Raw genomic sequence first — 15,426 nt, 5'->3', positions numbered from 1 at the left:
TTTTCTGCAGCACATGTTATATTAATTTAAATTTAAAAATCATTTTGAGAATGTAGCTCAGGAAGGGAGCAGCTGGCTACTATGTACAAGGCCCTGCATTCAGTCTTCAGCATGGCAAAACAATAAAAGTAAAATTAAAGACTGACTTATGGTGACTCCTTGTTTCCAGCTGTAACCAGAAATGGTGTGTCCGTGGCTGTCCTGGAACTCACTTTATAGATCAGGCCAGCCACGGATTAGTAGAGATCTGCCTGCCTCTGCCTCCCAAGTGCTGGCAATAAAGGTGTTTGCTACCACAGCCCAGCTGATATAAGCCCTTTAATAGGCGGATTCTTGGTTTTTGGGTTTTTTTTCCACCAGCATCTGCAAAACCAAGGTTATAAATACTGGGAATTCTAGGATGGGGAGTGGGTGGGGGGCACAGAGTTCCACATAGTCAGAATGTTTACTATTATATTCAAAATTTACATTCCTTAATTTTTTTTTCATTATCACCCTACTGTGATGTTAGAACTCTATAGCTCTCCCACTCGAAAGGTTTTCTTGCTGAGCATATTCTTTCTCTGTTGTTCACAAACCCTTATCCTCTGGTTGTGGAAAGTACCAAGTAGGAAGGCGAGGAGGACTGGCCAGGCAGGAGAGGGGCCTTGGGCTTGTAGTTCTGGAGGTTGTGGGTGGATCACTGGAATGAAAATGTGCCAGGCAGCAGCTGTTGGCCATGCGCAGAAGGCGAGGCGGGCGCTGCTCAGATACCAGTTTGACCTTATCGTTTTCCTTTCCGTGTCAATTGTGTGTCCCGCACTTCCTCACCGTGTGCCCCCGCCAGTGGATGTGCAGGGTAAGTCTACATCCCAGATCTCTGGTGGCTGGTTACGGTGTGGTCCTTGCTGTGAGCTTTTAACTGTTGTTCAGACCTATGCTAGCTATCCACAGTTTCCTGCTGGCTCAGAATAATCACTTGTGCCTCATTTAATTTCTCATAGCTTGAAGGAAATTATGTGTGTGTGGGGTGTGTGTGTGTGTGTGTGTGTGTGTATCAATCATTTCCTCGAATCAGTGCTTGGCCATTGACACTGTCAGCACCATATGAGCTATTAGGTCTTTATAAGTCAGTATTAGATTCTTCTAAGAAAGAACCTACCAAGTTCTTTAAATACACCCTTGCATAGGAAGTCAATATATTTCTATATCTATGCATATGAACCTGAGTAGATAATGAGTATTTTTGTTGATTCCATATGCAAAACAAATGTGACACGAAATGCCACAATAAGAACAGAAGTATTTCTTATTTTTGGCAGTTTGTAAAATGCTTCCTTTCTAAGGCTTTGTATCTTTAAATCCGATCTTCTAAGTGATTTTCTTGGTCAAATGTGAACCTCCCTGTGGGTGAACATGATACTAAACTGCTTTGGAATCTCATTGGTTTCACTCCATCTTGGGAAAGTGTCTGTGAGGTGTCTGTGTGGCTCTCTTTCTGGAGTGTCCCACTGTTCTCTGAGCTCCCAAGAAGCATTTGCATTGAATTCTGTCATTTATAAACTCCATCTCCATGAGTCTGTTATTTATCAAGAGGCACAATGTTATTCATTAAGCAGCGCTGTTTACCATGTGAGAAAAGCCACGAGGTACAGCAAAACCCCTAGAAGAGTTTATTAAAAGAAGGAACAAAAAGGGTGTGCTTAGGCCTATGGAGAGATTGTTCAGGAAGAGAGGAGAGGAATATGTGGAACCCACTTTTATAGACCCCCCCCCCCCACGCGCACATGCGCATATGGACTTACATAGCTACTCCACACATGCACATTACATGATCATGCAGCACATGGTAAGGTCCTGGGATGACTAAGCATCTTAACCAGCCAACTCGGCAGTCACGTAGCTAGGGGAGTGGCTAGGAATTCTAACAATCTCCTTTGACAGGTAGGGCTTGGATGGCCAGCTCTTGGTGGGGACAGGGTCCCACCTCTTGGTCATTTTGTGGTGCAGTTGGGTTAGTTTAAAAAGGACAATCTCTTCCTGGTGTCAGTATTGTGACTATGAAAACAGATGATAAACAGATTTTTAGTTAACCTTTGGAGAGGAGCAAAGTATGAGACAGCCATATTTTTGCTTATTACAATAAAAATATCTCTCAGTGGCATTTATGTATACACAGTGCTGTGTGGCCAACCCCACTGTCTAAGTTCAGGATAGTTTTACCATTCCCACAGACACTCATGCCTTTCCCTTCTCACCCCTCAGCACCTCCAGCTTTCTAGTTCCTGACGACCATCACCTGCTTTCATTCTGTGTTCACCTCTTCTGGACATTTGTATAAACCGAATCATAACACATGGCTCTCTTGATTGACGATCAAGTTTTCTTTTTGTTTTTGTTTTAAGACAGGGTTTCTCTGTGTAGTCCTGGCTGTCCTGGAACTCACTCTGTAGACCAGGCTGGCCTCGAGTTCCCGGAGATCCCTCTGCCTCTGCCTCCTGAGTGCTGGAATTAAAGGCGTGCGCCACCAGCGCCCAGCTGGATCATCTAGTTTTCTAAGCTTTACAGCCTGTTGTAATCAGTATATGGGGTAAGCAACATTTTGTTTGAATTGATAAGAGGTAAGTTTGGAATGAAGAAATCACAGACAAGATTCGGCTCATTTGGAGGGGTAGCTCTGCAACCCTTGTTAGTTCCCTGTCTGGTACAGGCAGGTCCCTAGGGCAAATGGGAGCTCTGTGTATCAGTCACAGTGACTGTGGGTACAGAGAAAAGGAAAGACCAGATGAGTTTTAAGGCACGCTGGAAGGTAAAAATATCTTCCATTTTAGCAGTTTTATGATAATTGGAAGTTCTTGGGGTTTGTCAGTGTTGCTCAGTGGTAGAGCATTTGCTTAGCATACACTAAGCCCTAGCTGTGTCCCCTAACTCTTTTCCACTGCTCAGTAAACAAAGGGGAAAAACCCAACAGCTTCAGTTTTGTTTTGTTTTTTTATTGAAAATTGACCCCCACCCCCACCTTTTGTTTTTTGAGACAAAGTTTCTCTGTATAAAAGTCCTGGCTGTCCTGGATCTCACTTTGTAGACCAGGCTGACCTTGAACTCATAGAGAATAGAGATCCACCTGCCTCTGCCTCCTGAGTCCTGGGCTTAAGAGCGTGGTGCCACCACCGCCTGGCTGCAAATTCCTTTCTTTCTCTCTCCCTCATTAAAAAAACAACCAGGCATCTAAAAATAAAATAAAGTGAAAACAGACACGTTTTAGGACAAACAACAAACAAAACAGCCAAAGAAAACGCACAAGAAACAGATGCAGAAACACACACATTCTCACACCCATCAAAATACCTAGACATGCAAAATTGGGAACCACAACAGAGGGACACACACGTTTTCTATACTTACGATCCAAATGTATATATGGAGCTCATAGGAGGGTTGGCTTGAGGGGTGTGTGTGTGTGTGTGTGTGTGTGTATGTGTGTGTGAGTGTGAGAGAGAGAGAGAGAGAGAGAGAGAGAGATAGACAGACAGACAGACAGACAGACATACTCTGACTGACCGACTGGCTGACTGTCTTGAACCTCAGGTCCCTACATAATTATGCACTGCTGTAGGAACCTTCCCATTGGAGGGGATTGATGCCTCATTACAAGTAAGTTTGTCCCTCAAGGCAGCGTTTGAGCTGGTGATGTGCTCAATGCTGTGATAACGTAAGCAAAAGATATAATGGGCCAGAGGGGAAGGGAGCAAGAGAGGCATTTTTAGGCACAGGGAACCAAATTGATGCAGACAAGGCTGTGACCATGTAGTTAGGACCTTGGGACACTGGTGCAGGGTAGACATGTCTCAGAGGGGTGTCCTGAGTGGGGGTGCAGCTGTGTCGTACCTCAAGGGTAACTTTGAGGCAAGCTGTAGCCCTAACCAGAGTTCTCCGCATATAGATAAGAACAGCAGTGGCAGCCAGGTAGTGGTGGTGCACGCCGTTAATCCCAGCACTCGGGAGGCAGAAGCAGGTGGATCTCTGTGAGTTCGAGGCCAGCCTGGACTATGAAGCAAGTTGCAGGACAGCGGGAGCTGTTACACATAAAAAACAAGAAGAGTATCAATGGCTCCTGATGGCTTCATGGCTTCTGCCTCCCTAATTGACTTGCCTCTAGCCTAGCTCCCTCTCTGGACTTCATTTCCTGTCAGACTGCAGACTGGACTGCGTGCCATCCGGTGTCATCTTTCCTCTCCTGGAAAGAAGACGCGTGCCCGCTGACCTCTTCCCGAGGCCAGCAGTGAGGCCTACCCCTCTACACCCAGCACAGGCATGCATCCACATGACCATTTCTCCTGCACACCTGTGAACAGGTGTCATGCCCAGAGTGACCCTGAAACCATACTCTCAGGATGGCTAGCTGTGCCTCAGTGGTCACAACTGGATGGAAGTGTGGAGTCCACCAGTGATTTTTTGGGGAACGATGATGCTGGGAGCCTACTTCCTAGAGGGGGGATGGAGGAGCCACTTAGGGATGGATCTTAGCCTTTCCTGTAGACCTGACCTGGTGCCTTCATTCTGATGCAGAAATGCAAAGTGAAAGCATAGGCCAGGAGCGTGTCAGATGACATGTGCTGTCCTCAGAGGCCGGGGTGCTGTGGGATGTACTGAACAGCTGAGCCCCTAGGGAGAGACAAGCCAGACTCAACCTCCTGGAGCTCAGAGCTGTGATGTCCCTATCCCTGCAGTATTACCATAACACGGTCCCTTGAGTGCTACCTGTGATTCTGGGAGACTGTTGTAGAAGTTCTTTGTACCCTACTTTCTGGTAGCTGCATTCAGGGGCCAGGAATGTGTGTTTACTGTATGGAGCCATAATTAATTAATTCTGCATGGATTATTAATTCCCTAATTCCACACATGAGGGATGTGTGTGTGTGTGTGTGTGTGTGTGTGTGTGTGTGTGTGTGTGTATGTGTATGTGTGTGTGCGCACGCGCGCGCAGATGCTCTTGCTGGTGTGTGCACCTGTCACAGGTCAATGCCAGGCTCTTTTCCTATCATGCTCCACTTACTTTTTGGAGACAGTCTCTCACTGAACTTGTTTCAGCTGGATTGACTTCCCAGCCAGTTCCAGGGATTCACCTGTCTCTGTCCCTCCCCTCCCCCCCCCCCCCAGCGCTGAGGTTTCAGGTGTGTGCCATCATTCCCAACACAAGTCCTCATGCTGACAGAGCAAGCACTTTCCTCACAGAGAAATGCTTACAATTGGGGCAGTTTACCACGGAGAGACAAATGAACAGCCTTGGTGAAGTGATTGACAGGGGGGCAGGGGCGCAGCATGGGTGGCCACAAAGCTTTGGTGGTTTCTCCCAGCTTATTAGTACATTGACATGGTAAGAGGGTCCCCTCGTGTTTTGTGGAGGTTTTGGAGAAGCTTGGGTATGTATATAGGCAGGATTGAGCATTGTTGGCTGAAGTCATTCTCTAGCCCCTCCTTTCCTGAGGTCAGGGGTTGGTTGGAGCTGAGTGCTCCAACCTTCTAATGAAGTGGCTATTTTTTCTGGCAATCAGCCCCCTCAGTCTGAGCTGTTGAGGCCCCTTTTCCCACAACCCATTGCATCACCAGTCATTGAGGAGACGCCAAGGGTTAGTGAAGCTCTGTGCTGAGAACTGGGACGAATACCAGGTTGAGTATGTGTGTCATTTTCGAAGAAACCACAGCATTGTACCATCTTACAAACTGGTATCCGTGGTCCAGCTTGCTATGGAGGAAGTGTTCTGTGTGAGTACAGAGAAGGAATTGTCTGGGCTTCAAGGAGGAGGCAGTCGTAGAAAACGCTGGAGGGTAAACTACAAAGGGATGGATGGGTGGATGGCCAGTAAGTGTTCCTTCCAGAAGGATGAGGCAGTGGGGAGGGAACAGCGGCAATCTGGCTGGAAGCTGGGCTTGGTGTGCATTGCCGTACGTTCATTTATACCTAATGGGTGTCTGGGAGGTATCAACCACGATGGCTGATGCCTGGCAGTGTCCTTCTGGAAGAGGGCATGGTCATGCCCACTTAGCTTACAGCACTTGGGAGGTGGGGTGGATGGATCAGGAGCTAAGGTGGCTGGCCAGTTGGCTCCCGATGACACACATACAGGTTAAAAAGAGAAAAGTAACTATTAGTCTTAGATGACCCAGGACCTTCTGAATGAAAAACATGAAGACACAGGGAGAGACCCGACTGTTTTGTTGATGCTTTATTAGATAGAAGGCCATGGACAGAACACATTCTCTGTGGGCTACATATGTAGCATTCCTTATTATTTTTAGGCATGTCTTTTGGTAATCATCAAACCTGCCATAAGCATTGAGAGATGATGATTTGTGTGGGATGGTAAGGACGGGTCTCTTTTGAGAGGCAAGGGGAATTTTCAGTGTCATCTTGAACGTCCGCTTCAGTATTTGTATCCTCCATTCCATCAGATGTATCCCATGTGCCAGTGTTTATATCCCATATTTCATTGGCTGTAAGATGCTACCTGTTGTTAGATAGATGTACCAGTCAGTATTTTCCTGGACCTCTGAAAAAGAGAGAGAAAGGACTGTCATTCGCCATTGTTGGTTGTAAGCCACATGCTGATTTGTGAGGGGTGGAAACGTGGGAGGGTAGGCATTAGGACCAAGTGGAGCATTTATGTGTGTCAGGCAGATGGAAGGTATTTTGTGGGACTCTGGTGGCTTCTTCAGTGTGTGTCTCAGGAAGAAGAAAGGCCTTTGGCCATTTCACTAGCATCCGGCAGCTGATTTGGCCTGGGGTTGTTCTTTCAAGGTCCCTTGTAACTCTGAGCTTCCCTTGAACCTTGTGGGCTGCAGGGTGGGGGATGGGTGGTCCCAGGTAATCACCTGGCTTTTTGATCCAGCTGCTTAGGTGAAGGATGTTGAGCTCTGGATGTCATCACCCGGAGCTGTGATGGGGAAGCACAGTGGGTGTGGGTTCTGACTGAGAAGGCCCTGGGTTAGAGTCTAGCTGCGTCCCTTAGTAATTCTGGTAATGGTGCTCCTGTGCAGACCACTTTGTTCCAGTTTCCCCATGGAAAAGCTACTAATTCCTGCCTTGAGCGTTTTTGTGAAGAAGGGCAGAAGAGTGTAGGTCCTGCAGGGATTTCATTCCAGAACGCCTTGTGTACTCTCCTGTGGGTCCCAGTCCCAGTGCGAACTGCTCCCTTCTGTGGCCCGCAGTGTGCCTTCCCATTTATTGTAGTGTGGCGACTCAGGAGCATTTTCTGCAGAAAGTAATGACTTCTCACTGGGGACTCTCAAGGGCCTCCTGACTGGTGTTCAGGATTCCTCAGCATGAGTAGAATCAAGACCTGAATCCAGAGGAGTTGTTGGGGGGGTGTCGTCTGGAGGCTACGGGTGACTTACATTTTACAGAAAAGGCCAAATGTAGTTCTTTGCTCGGGATTTTTGTCTGGAAAGGCATCCAAGCTCTCCATGTTAGCTGCTTCTTGGTCCTAGAATTTGCTGGCTCTTAGGAGGCCGTTTAGGACATGATGGTCGAGTCCGCACTCAGTGACATTATTTCGGTATCTCATTCCTTTGGAGAGATTGGAGTACTTGACTTCCAGAAGTGTGCTAACTGAGAAGCTACAGACGGCATTGGCAAAACCATGCAATTTTTACCAGTTCTCCCACCAGCAGGATAGACTGAGCTTGAGTTAATAAATCAGGGAAGTAAGACAGGGAATCTGAAGGAGAGCCCCATGGTGGAGGACAAGAAAAAAGAACTTCTGAGACCAAGGAGGAGAATCCTGGTCGGGGGCAGAGCCGCCTGAAGACTGGAGAACTAACTAGGAGCACAGGATGATGACGAACAGGCGGGGAAGAGGAAATGCACACAGGAAGATGAACAGGGCCCAGGCCTGGGAAAAGGAAGGAGTGGCCTGAGAAGGCCAAGCTTGTGAGTGGACGTGAGCCACGCTGTGAGTCCTACAGGGAGCAGGCTTTGTTAAGGATCTCGGACTTCGGATGTTGTGCTTTTCTTGAGAACAGTGGGAGCTGCTGAGAAAGAGGATATTATTTGCCTGTGGAAAGCAGCTCAGGCTGTTCTGGGCAGGCTGGCTCAAGTATGACTGGAGAGATACTTTAGAAGCTCTTGCATGGTTCAGGACAGAGATGGTGGTGCCCCAGCCAGGGTGAAGGGAGCAGAGGTGTGGGACAAGAAGATGGAGTTTGTGTGGGAGCAAGAACGGTCAGTGCCTCGGGGCTGGAGAGATGACTTGGCAGTTAAGAGCACGGGCTCCTCTTCCAGAGGACTCCGGTTCAAGCCCCGTGGTGGCTCATAGCCTTCTCTGACTCCAGTTCCAGGAGTTCCGATGTCCCCTTCTGGCCTCTGTAGGCACTGCATGCAAATGGTGCACAGACATGCACGTGGACAAAACACTCATACATATAAAATGAAAATAAATCTTAAAAAGAAAATCCACCCTTACTGCATGTGCTTGAGGTGGCAGTGTGGACCCTTACCAGGGCACGTGGAGGGAAATGATGGCTTTTGCACATCAACCTCCTGTACCTGCAGATTTCGGGTCAGCACACAGTGGAAATGTTCTGAAGATTTGCATCTATATTGTACATCTGCAGACTTTTCTTGTCACTAGTTCCTAATATAGTAACTGTTGATACAACATGGACTTCGTATCAGGTATGAGATGTAATCTAGAGATGGTTTGAAGGTTATGGGAGGCTGTGAGTCATATATATTATAGCCTTAGAGACTTAAACATGTAAGGGGGGATGCTGCAGCCAATCCCCTGGGACACCAAGAGACAGGTGTGCTCAAATCAGCACACCTAAAATCAGACAACTTAAAGTCAGTACCTCCAACTGGGACTTGAAACAATTCCTTCAGCAATTATTTTATGCACATATATTATATATGTGTGCTTATTATATAACATATATTATATATTAATGTTTAAGATACCATGTATAATTATGAAATAAATATAATTATATGATGTGTTAGAGAATTTTAAAAATAATCATTGTGTTTTGGTCTGATATATCCTAAATAGAAATGTTCCCACTATAACCATAATTAGAGCAGTCTTTACAGCATGTACTTACTTTAGAATGCTGTAATTTTAAAGTCCTTTAATTATAATACATATTTAAAACAACTTCACTGTAATTGTAGAGTAATTTAGATATGTATTTACCAAATTTGATCATACACTTATTTTGCTTTCCTAGGTAGATACATTATTTTTAAAGCCTATTGTTCTTTATTTTCATTATTTTCTCTGAGAGGAGGTCTTAAACTTCAGAGCCTCCCACTTTAGCCATCTGAGGGCTCGGATTACAGGCTCACACCTTCACAGCTGGAACTGTTACTAATGACAACTGGATACATGCATTACAACTTGTGACAGGAAGTCAAGATGCAATCTTCCTTTAGAATTATAGACATGCTCTTCGTGTGTGTGCGTGAGCATATATGTACGTGTGTGTGGAGAGGCTCAAGGTTGTCATTGGGAGTCTTTCTGATTGCTCTTCTGCTATTTTTTGAAGTAAGGCCCCTTATTCAAGCCTAGATCTAGTCTCTACAGTTAGTTTACTGAAGAGCTTGCTCAGGATCCTGTCTCTACCTTCTGAGGCTGGAACTAGAGGTAGGCTGCTAGGCCACCCAGCATGGAAGTAACTTATTGGGGATTTGAACTCTGATCTTCTTACTTATGTGACAAGCACTTTAATCACTGAGACATCTCCCCAGCCCTAATCTGTCATTTTAAAGTTTTTCTTCTGCAGAATCTTGAGAGGTAAGTCAGCAGAAAGCCTGGGTTCAGTTCCCAACACCCACAAGCAGCTCATAGCAACAATAACTCCAGTTCCAGGGGTTCTGAAGCCCTCTTCTGTCAGAAATGGGTACTGCATGTGTATGGTACACATCTATACATACAAGCAAAATCCTCAGATACATACAATTAAAATAAATAAATCATTCCAGCACTCGGGAGGCAGAGGCAGGTGGATCTCTGTGAGTTCCGGGCCAGCCTGGTCTACAAAGCTAGTCCAGGACAGGCTCCAAAGCTACAGAGAAACCCCAAACAACTACAACAACAACAACAACAAAAAACTAAAAATAGAATTTTTCCTGTAATCAAAATATATCAAAGTATATTTGGTCAAAAATCACAATAACAACATCATAAAGGGCGCATGGTGGCCCACACCTTTAATCCCAGCACTCAGGAGGCTAAGGCATGTGGATCGTTGTGAGTTTAAGGCCAGCCTGGTCTACAGAGCAAGTTCTAGGACAGCCAAGACCACACAGAGAAGCCCCTGTCTCCCAAAACAAAAACAAATCAACCCACAGAGATCTGCTCGCGCTCCCAGTATGCTCCAGCTCCTCCTCTAACCCCCTCCTCCCCCACCAAGTTAAGAACATCTAGTCTGGTCAATGTTTTGCTATTAAGACAGCTTAGAAGAGACTGAGCCACTAAGGAAGGGCCTCCACCCTCCCTGTGCTGAGCCATGTTGCCCCACAGCCTAGAGTGAGCGAACAGGCGTTCACAAGCTCCAGAGCTTGGCTGTCATTGAGTTGTTTGATGAGCATACTCAGCATGCATGGGTTTGTTTGCACCTGTCGGCCTTTCACCAGGAACCGAGAAAACCGTAGCTGTCGCAGCACTGATGGTTCCTGCTTTTTTCCTCCTTGAGTCAGGCCACAGCAGGTTGGCCTCTGTGAGAGGGAGTACTTGCAGCTGCAACATCTCAGGAGAGAATGGGAACATGGCTTCACTGTTTTCTGTCTGCTAAGTATACTCAAAACCAGTAAGTGCAGGTAGACGGGTCATATGTGTGGCTGTTGCCCTGTTGTGCTGGATGAAGAAATTAAAGATGTGATAGAGGATTATCTGGAGGGATAGGGAATGACTTAAGTGGAAGGCTAGGTGAGTAGGTTCCCAAGAATGTTGGAAATTTCCCACAAAGCAGGTTTCATACATACGGTAACTGTTGGATAATAGCTACTTAACGTTCTTAGATACTATGTATTATATATTCCTTATGTTATGTACTTTCTTGAGCTAGTGAGGGTCATTTATGTACAAAATTGTGTGTACTGAGCTTACTAAACCCATCCAAAGCATTTTTAAGAGTGGACTTTGATTGCATATGATTTTCCCATTATGCACTAATTTAGGACTTCTGTACAAATGACTCTTCCTTACTAAAATATTGTTACTTTTCTCTAGGACTTTAAACATCTAGAGTTTTAATAAGTTCTGTTTAGCTTTCTCACCCTATAGCTGGGGCATTCTTCCCTGACTTTGTCTGTCTTTGAATCAGATGATGTGTGATGCGTCCCATGTACTGTTTCACGTGTTGCTTGTAAGGGGGCAGGTTTGGTAATTGGTCCAGCAGTTGCCTACATGGCCAATGAACTTGTCGTTCAACCTGAAAGAGTGGACAGAGAGGATAGGCTGAGTGCTGGGGAGTGAGGCTGTGTGGGCTCTGTCCCTGATCTCTCTGCCTTGATGAATCCTTTGACTTCTAAGCTTTGGCCTCCTCTTCAACACAACCAGTTAGGATAACTCCTAAAGTGTCTTCCCATTCTGTGTTTAAAATTATGAAATGAGTACTTATGGGGCACTTGCTGTATACACACGTAGCTATCCTGAGGGATATCAGGGAAAGGCTAAAACTTTGCCCTGTAGGAGTTTAGAAATTCTTTCTCTGGCTTTTGGGTGTGGATAAAGCCCGTTTGCCGAAAGTCCAGCACAGAAGCGTGAGAGCTGGTTTTTTGCACGTGACCCCGGTGTCCCCATCAGCAGGGCAGAGCTACAGTGGTGGCTCCTCTGGATTTAATACTGTCTGCTCACATTTACCTACTAGGGCAGCAGGTGACTTCTGCAAAAGGCCAAGTATTTGTGGTCTCTGGGCCACATGGGCAGCTAGAGAAGCTGCAGACGGCATGTCAATGATGGGTGCGGCCGTGTTCTAGTCAAACTTTATTTATACGGACAGCTGTTCTGGTTCCAGAGTTGTTTAATTGCTTAATACTCTGTCTGAAACTGTAAAAGGTTGTCTGGGTAACTAGGGTCTGGTGGTGTGGCCAGATAAGTAAATAATATTGGCTCTCCTCGGTAGAGCTTCGTCCTCCATGTTGTCACCAGCAAAGACCTAACTGGAGAAGTCTGGCTGCCAGGCTCCTTCTGCCGGAAAGACATGGGAGCTGTAGACTAGGGAGTTGGACAAGGATTCCTAGGCCCCAGGGCCAGGAGCTGAAGAACCTGCCTTTGTCTTTAGGGACTGAAACTTCTGCCCAAACAGGCTTTTTGATTGGGGTGGACCTGACAGAGACAGCTTGTGTCCATTTTTGGAAACACCCCTGGCCTCCCACCTAGCTCCCATCCCTAGCCCCTTTCAGAGGCTCTAAAGACCAGAATGCTGTTGCTGTGGGTCCCGAGGGTTTGCTGGCACCGGGCTCTGCAGGGTTGCACAAGGCAGAGATGCACGCCAGGAAGTCATCCCAGGAGATGCTCCTCGCTCGTCACAGATAAGCCAGATAAACATGCCCTGCAAACGTTAGAAATGGGAAGTAGATGCTCCTAGAAAAGCAACCATTTTCAGTCTTATGGGAACCACGAACAAGTAATGTTTTTAAGTCCTGGAAGAGGGGTGCCTTCACCTCTAACAAGGACTTCAGAGAAGGGGATTTTTTCTTCTAGAAGCTGGCGTTTCAGCGAGCTGACCTGGTGGCTCTGTTTTGTTCCCAGGGAGAGGTGACATCCAGCCTCAGCTGGACAGCGCTCTCCAGGACGTCAATGATAAGTATCTGCTCTTGGAAGAAACAGAAAAGCAGGCCGTGCGCAAAGCGCTGATCGAAGAGCGTGGTCGGTTCTGCGCTTTCATCTCCATGCTGCGGCCAGTGATTGTAAGTGATGGAAGCCTGGAGAAGGCTTGAACTGTGTCATGTGGAGGCACGGCCTCTCCTTCTTGGCTTATGTACCTGCCAGCGTGTCATTGGCCACCTACTGCTGTCAGGAGTCACAATGGTGGAGTCGTGTCCTCACACCAGAGATTCCCATCAAGGTGCTGATGTCCATGTTGCTAAGAACTCCTCAGTCACAGTTCTTAGCAACACATGTCCTACTTCTACTGAGTTGAGGTCTGACATATCTGGGCGAGGTGGCATGAGCCTGTGTTCCCAGCACTTTGGAGGCTGATGCCAGAGGAGCCTGAATTTCAGACCAGTCTGGGTTATAGAGTAAGTTCTAGGCTACCTAGAGCTACAGAGTGAGTCTTGGTCTTAACACTCCTTCCTGCCTCTCCCCCATCTCACAAAAACGAAAAAGAAGGCCTGTTTAAAGATTCTTAAAGTGGAGTTCCAGCTCAGCAGCAGCACCTGTCAAGTAGATAGGAAAATTCTGTGACCCACTCTAGACTCACTGTATCTAAAACTCTAAGCCTGGGGCCCATGCATCTGCCTCAAGCACCAGCAAGCACCTTAGTTGATCTGTCCCCTTCCCCCCTGTAGTTAGAGTTTTCCTGCCTGGCCCAGTCAGGACAAATCTCTCTTACCCGCCAGTCCCACAGTCGCTCAGACCCAACCAAGAAAGCACACAGAAACTTACATTGTTTAGAAACTGTATGGCCGTGGCAGGCTTCTTGTTATCTGCTTCTTCTATCTTAAATTAACCCATTTCTGTTAGTCTATACTTTGCCACATGGCTTGTGGCTTACCAGTGTCTTTACATGTTGCTTTTCATGGCGGCGGCTGGCGGTGTCTCCCTCCAACCTTCTACTTCCCAGAATTCTCTTCTCTCTTGTCCCGCCTATACTTCCTGCCTGGTCACTGGCCAATCAGAACTTTATTTACACAGAGCAATATCCACAGCGCGCGCGCGCGCACACACACACACACACACACACCCAAACTCATTCTGTAGACTAGGCTGGCCTCGAACTCACAGAGATCCTCCTGCCTCTGCCTCCCAAGTGCTGGGATTAAAGGTGTGCACCACCACCGCTACCAGTGAGTTCTCACTTTAAATCATGTGGACTATGTGGGTACTGCCGCTGAGTTTGCAGGAGCCCATCTTGGGGCTGCCTGAAGACGACGGTATGCCTCTGTCCACCCTAGCAGAATGCTGAGATTTGAGGTGTCCCCTGATCTGTACTTGGGCCCACAGTTCCTGCTGGCACTCGGGAAATGGTTGTAGACCTTGCTTCATTCCATTTGCCAGTTATTTACTGAGATGGGGCAGAGGACAAGAAAGGGGGACAGGTAGTGCTGTTTAACACTTGTACTGTCTTAAAGACCTGGACCCAAATGTCCCTAAAGCATGTCAGTCATTAAGGGCTCCCTGAGCCCATGGAAGGAGCCCCTGGAAACACATGGACAGACCATCGGACTCAGTAGACCTGGAAGCGTGAGGATGCTCTTTGGCCCTCCACTGTCCCCAGAACACAGGTCACTCTGGCTGCCTTTTCCTTTTCTCTTTCCAAAAAGAAGGTGCACATGTCACCTGCAGCTTAGATCCCTGTCTCAGATGCCTTTCATGAAAGGTTGAGAAGGTCATGCAGTGACCCAGACGAAAGTGCTTGGAGGAAGACAGTGTGGGAAAGAACATGATGATATGCACAAAATTGCCTCCTCTAGGAGGAAGAGATCTCCATGTTGGGGGAAATTACCCACCTTCAGACCATCTCGGAGGACCTCAAGAGCCTGACCATGGACCCTCACAAACTGCCCTCCTCCAGCGAGCAGGTAGGAACTGTGAGCCAGGCGGTGGCTGGAATTGAGGGCTCTTGGCCGGGGTTTGCTGCGTTTACATCCCTCGTGTGAACCACATTAGTTCATCTTCACTATTAACACCTATTTTGTAGGGAAAGATGCCGAGGGCCTGAGAGAAGGCGGCACTTAACCCAGGCCTCCACTCTAATAAGTGATGAGGCTAAGGTTTGAGTCAGGGAACTGATGACCAGATCCTATGCCCGTGCACTCTGCAGGCATGAACTATCCTGGGAGCCTGACATCCAGTGATTCTGTTGTCATGATTTGTGGTTTTCTCTGGAGCTACTCAAGTTAGTCATGGGAGCCTTTCCCATCTGGGGACAGGATGACACATTTTTAAACGCGTTAGTCCTTTGATGTGTGTGACATTAATACCGGGTCAAGTGGGAAGAGACATGTTGGGGGAACAAAAGTTGAATCACATGCTGGTTTGAGCCCTGGGCGTGCAGGTGTCTGCTTGCACAGTCGGCTCAGAAGGACGCACGCGGAAGCTTTCTGGTTCTCTGTCTATGGGATTCTTCTATTAACTAGAGTATGCGTTGACTCAGTGAGTAGACATTAGTGGAGGGCCTCTTAAGTGAGCAAGACACTCAATAGCTCTTTGTCGCAAGGGAGACACCCAGAAGTGATTGTGATGGGATTGGCTTCCTCTTGGGTCTGTGAGGTTGTTCTAG

General features: G+C 47.1%; 1 protein-coding gene across 9 annotated transcripts in view; it reads left to right on the top strand.

Annotated features, from left to right (window-relative positions):
• Positions 1-15,426, top strand: part of Mtss1 (MTSS I-BAR domain containing 1) — a 146,916-nt gene that overhangs the window by 118,456 nt on the left and 13,034 nt on the right. For all 9 annotated transcript variants that reach the window (XM_036207863.1, XM_036207864.1, XM_036207861.1 and 6 more), the window contains 2 exons: positions 12,732-12,889; positions 14,618-14,725. In XM_036207863.1, the coding sequence (XP_036063756.1) occupies positions 12,732-12,889; positions 14,618-14,725 (266 nt within the window). The remainder of the gene's footprint in view (positions 1-12,731; positions 12,890-14,617; positions 14,726-15,426) is intronic.

This window comes from Onychomys torridus, chromosome 16 (assembly GCF_903995425.1).
Source record: "Onychomys torridus chromosome 16, mOncTor1.1, whole genome shotgun sequence".
Taxonomy (NCBI): domain Eukaryota; kingdom Metazoa; phylum Chordata; class Mammalia; order Rodentia; family Cricetidae; genus Onychomys; species Onychomys torridus.
Note: the sequence above shows the minus strand (reverse complement) of the source record. Positions and strands in the feature narration are given on the sequence as shown.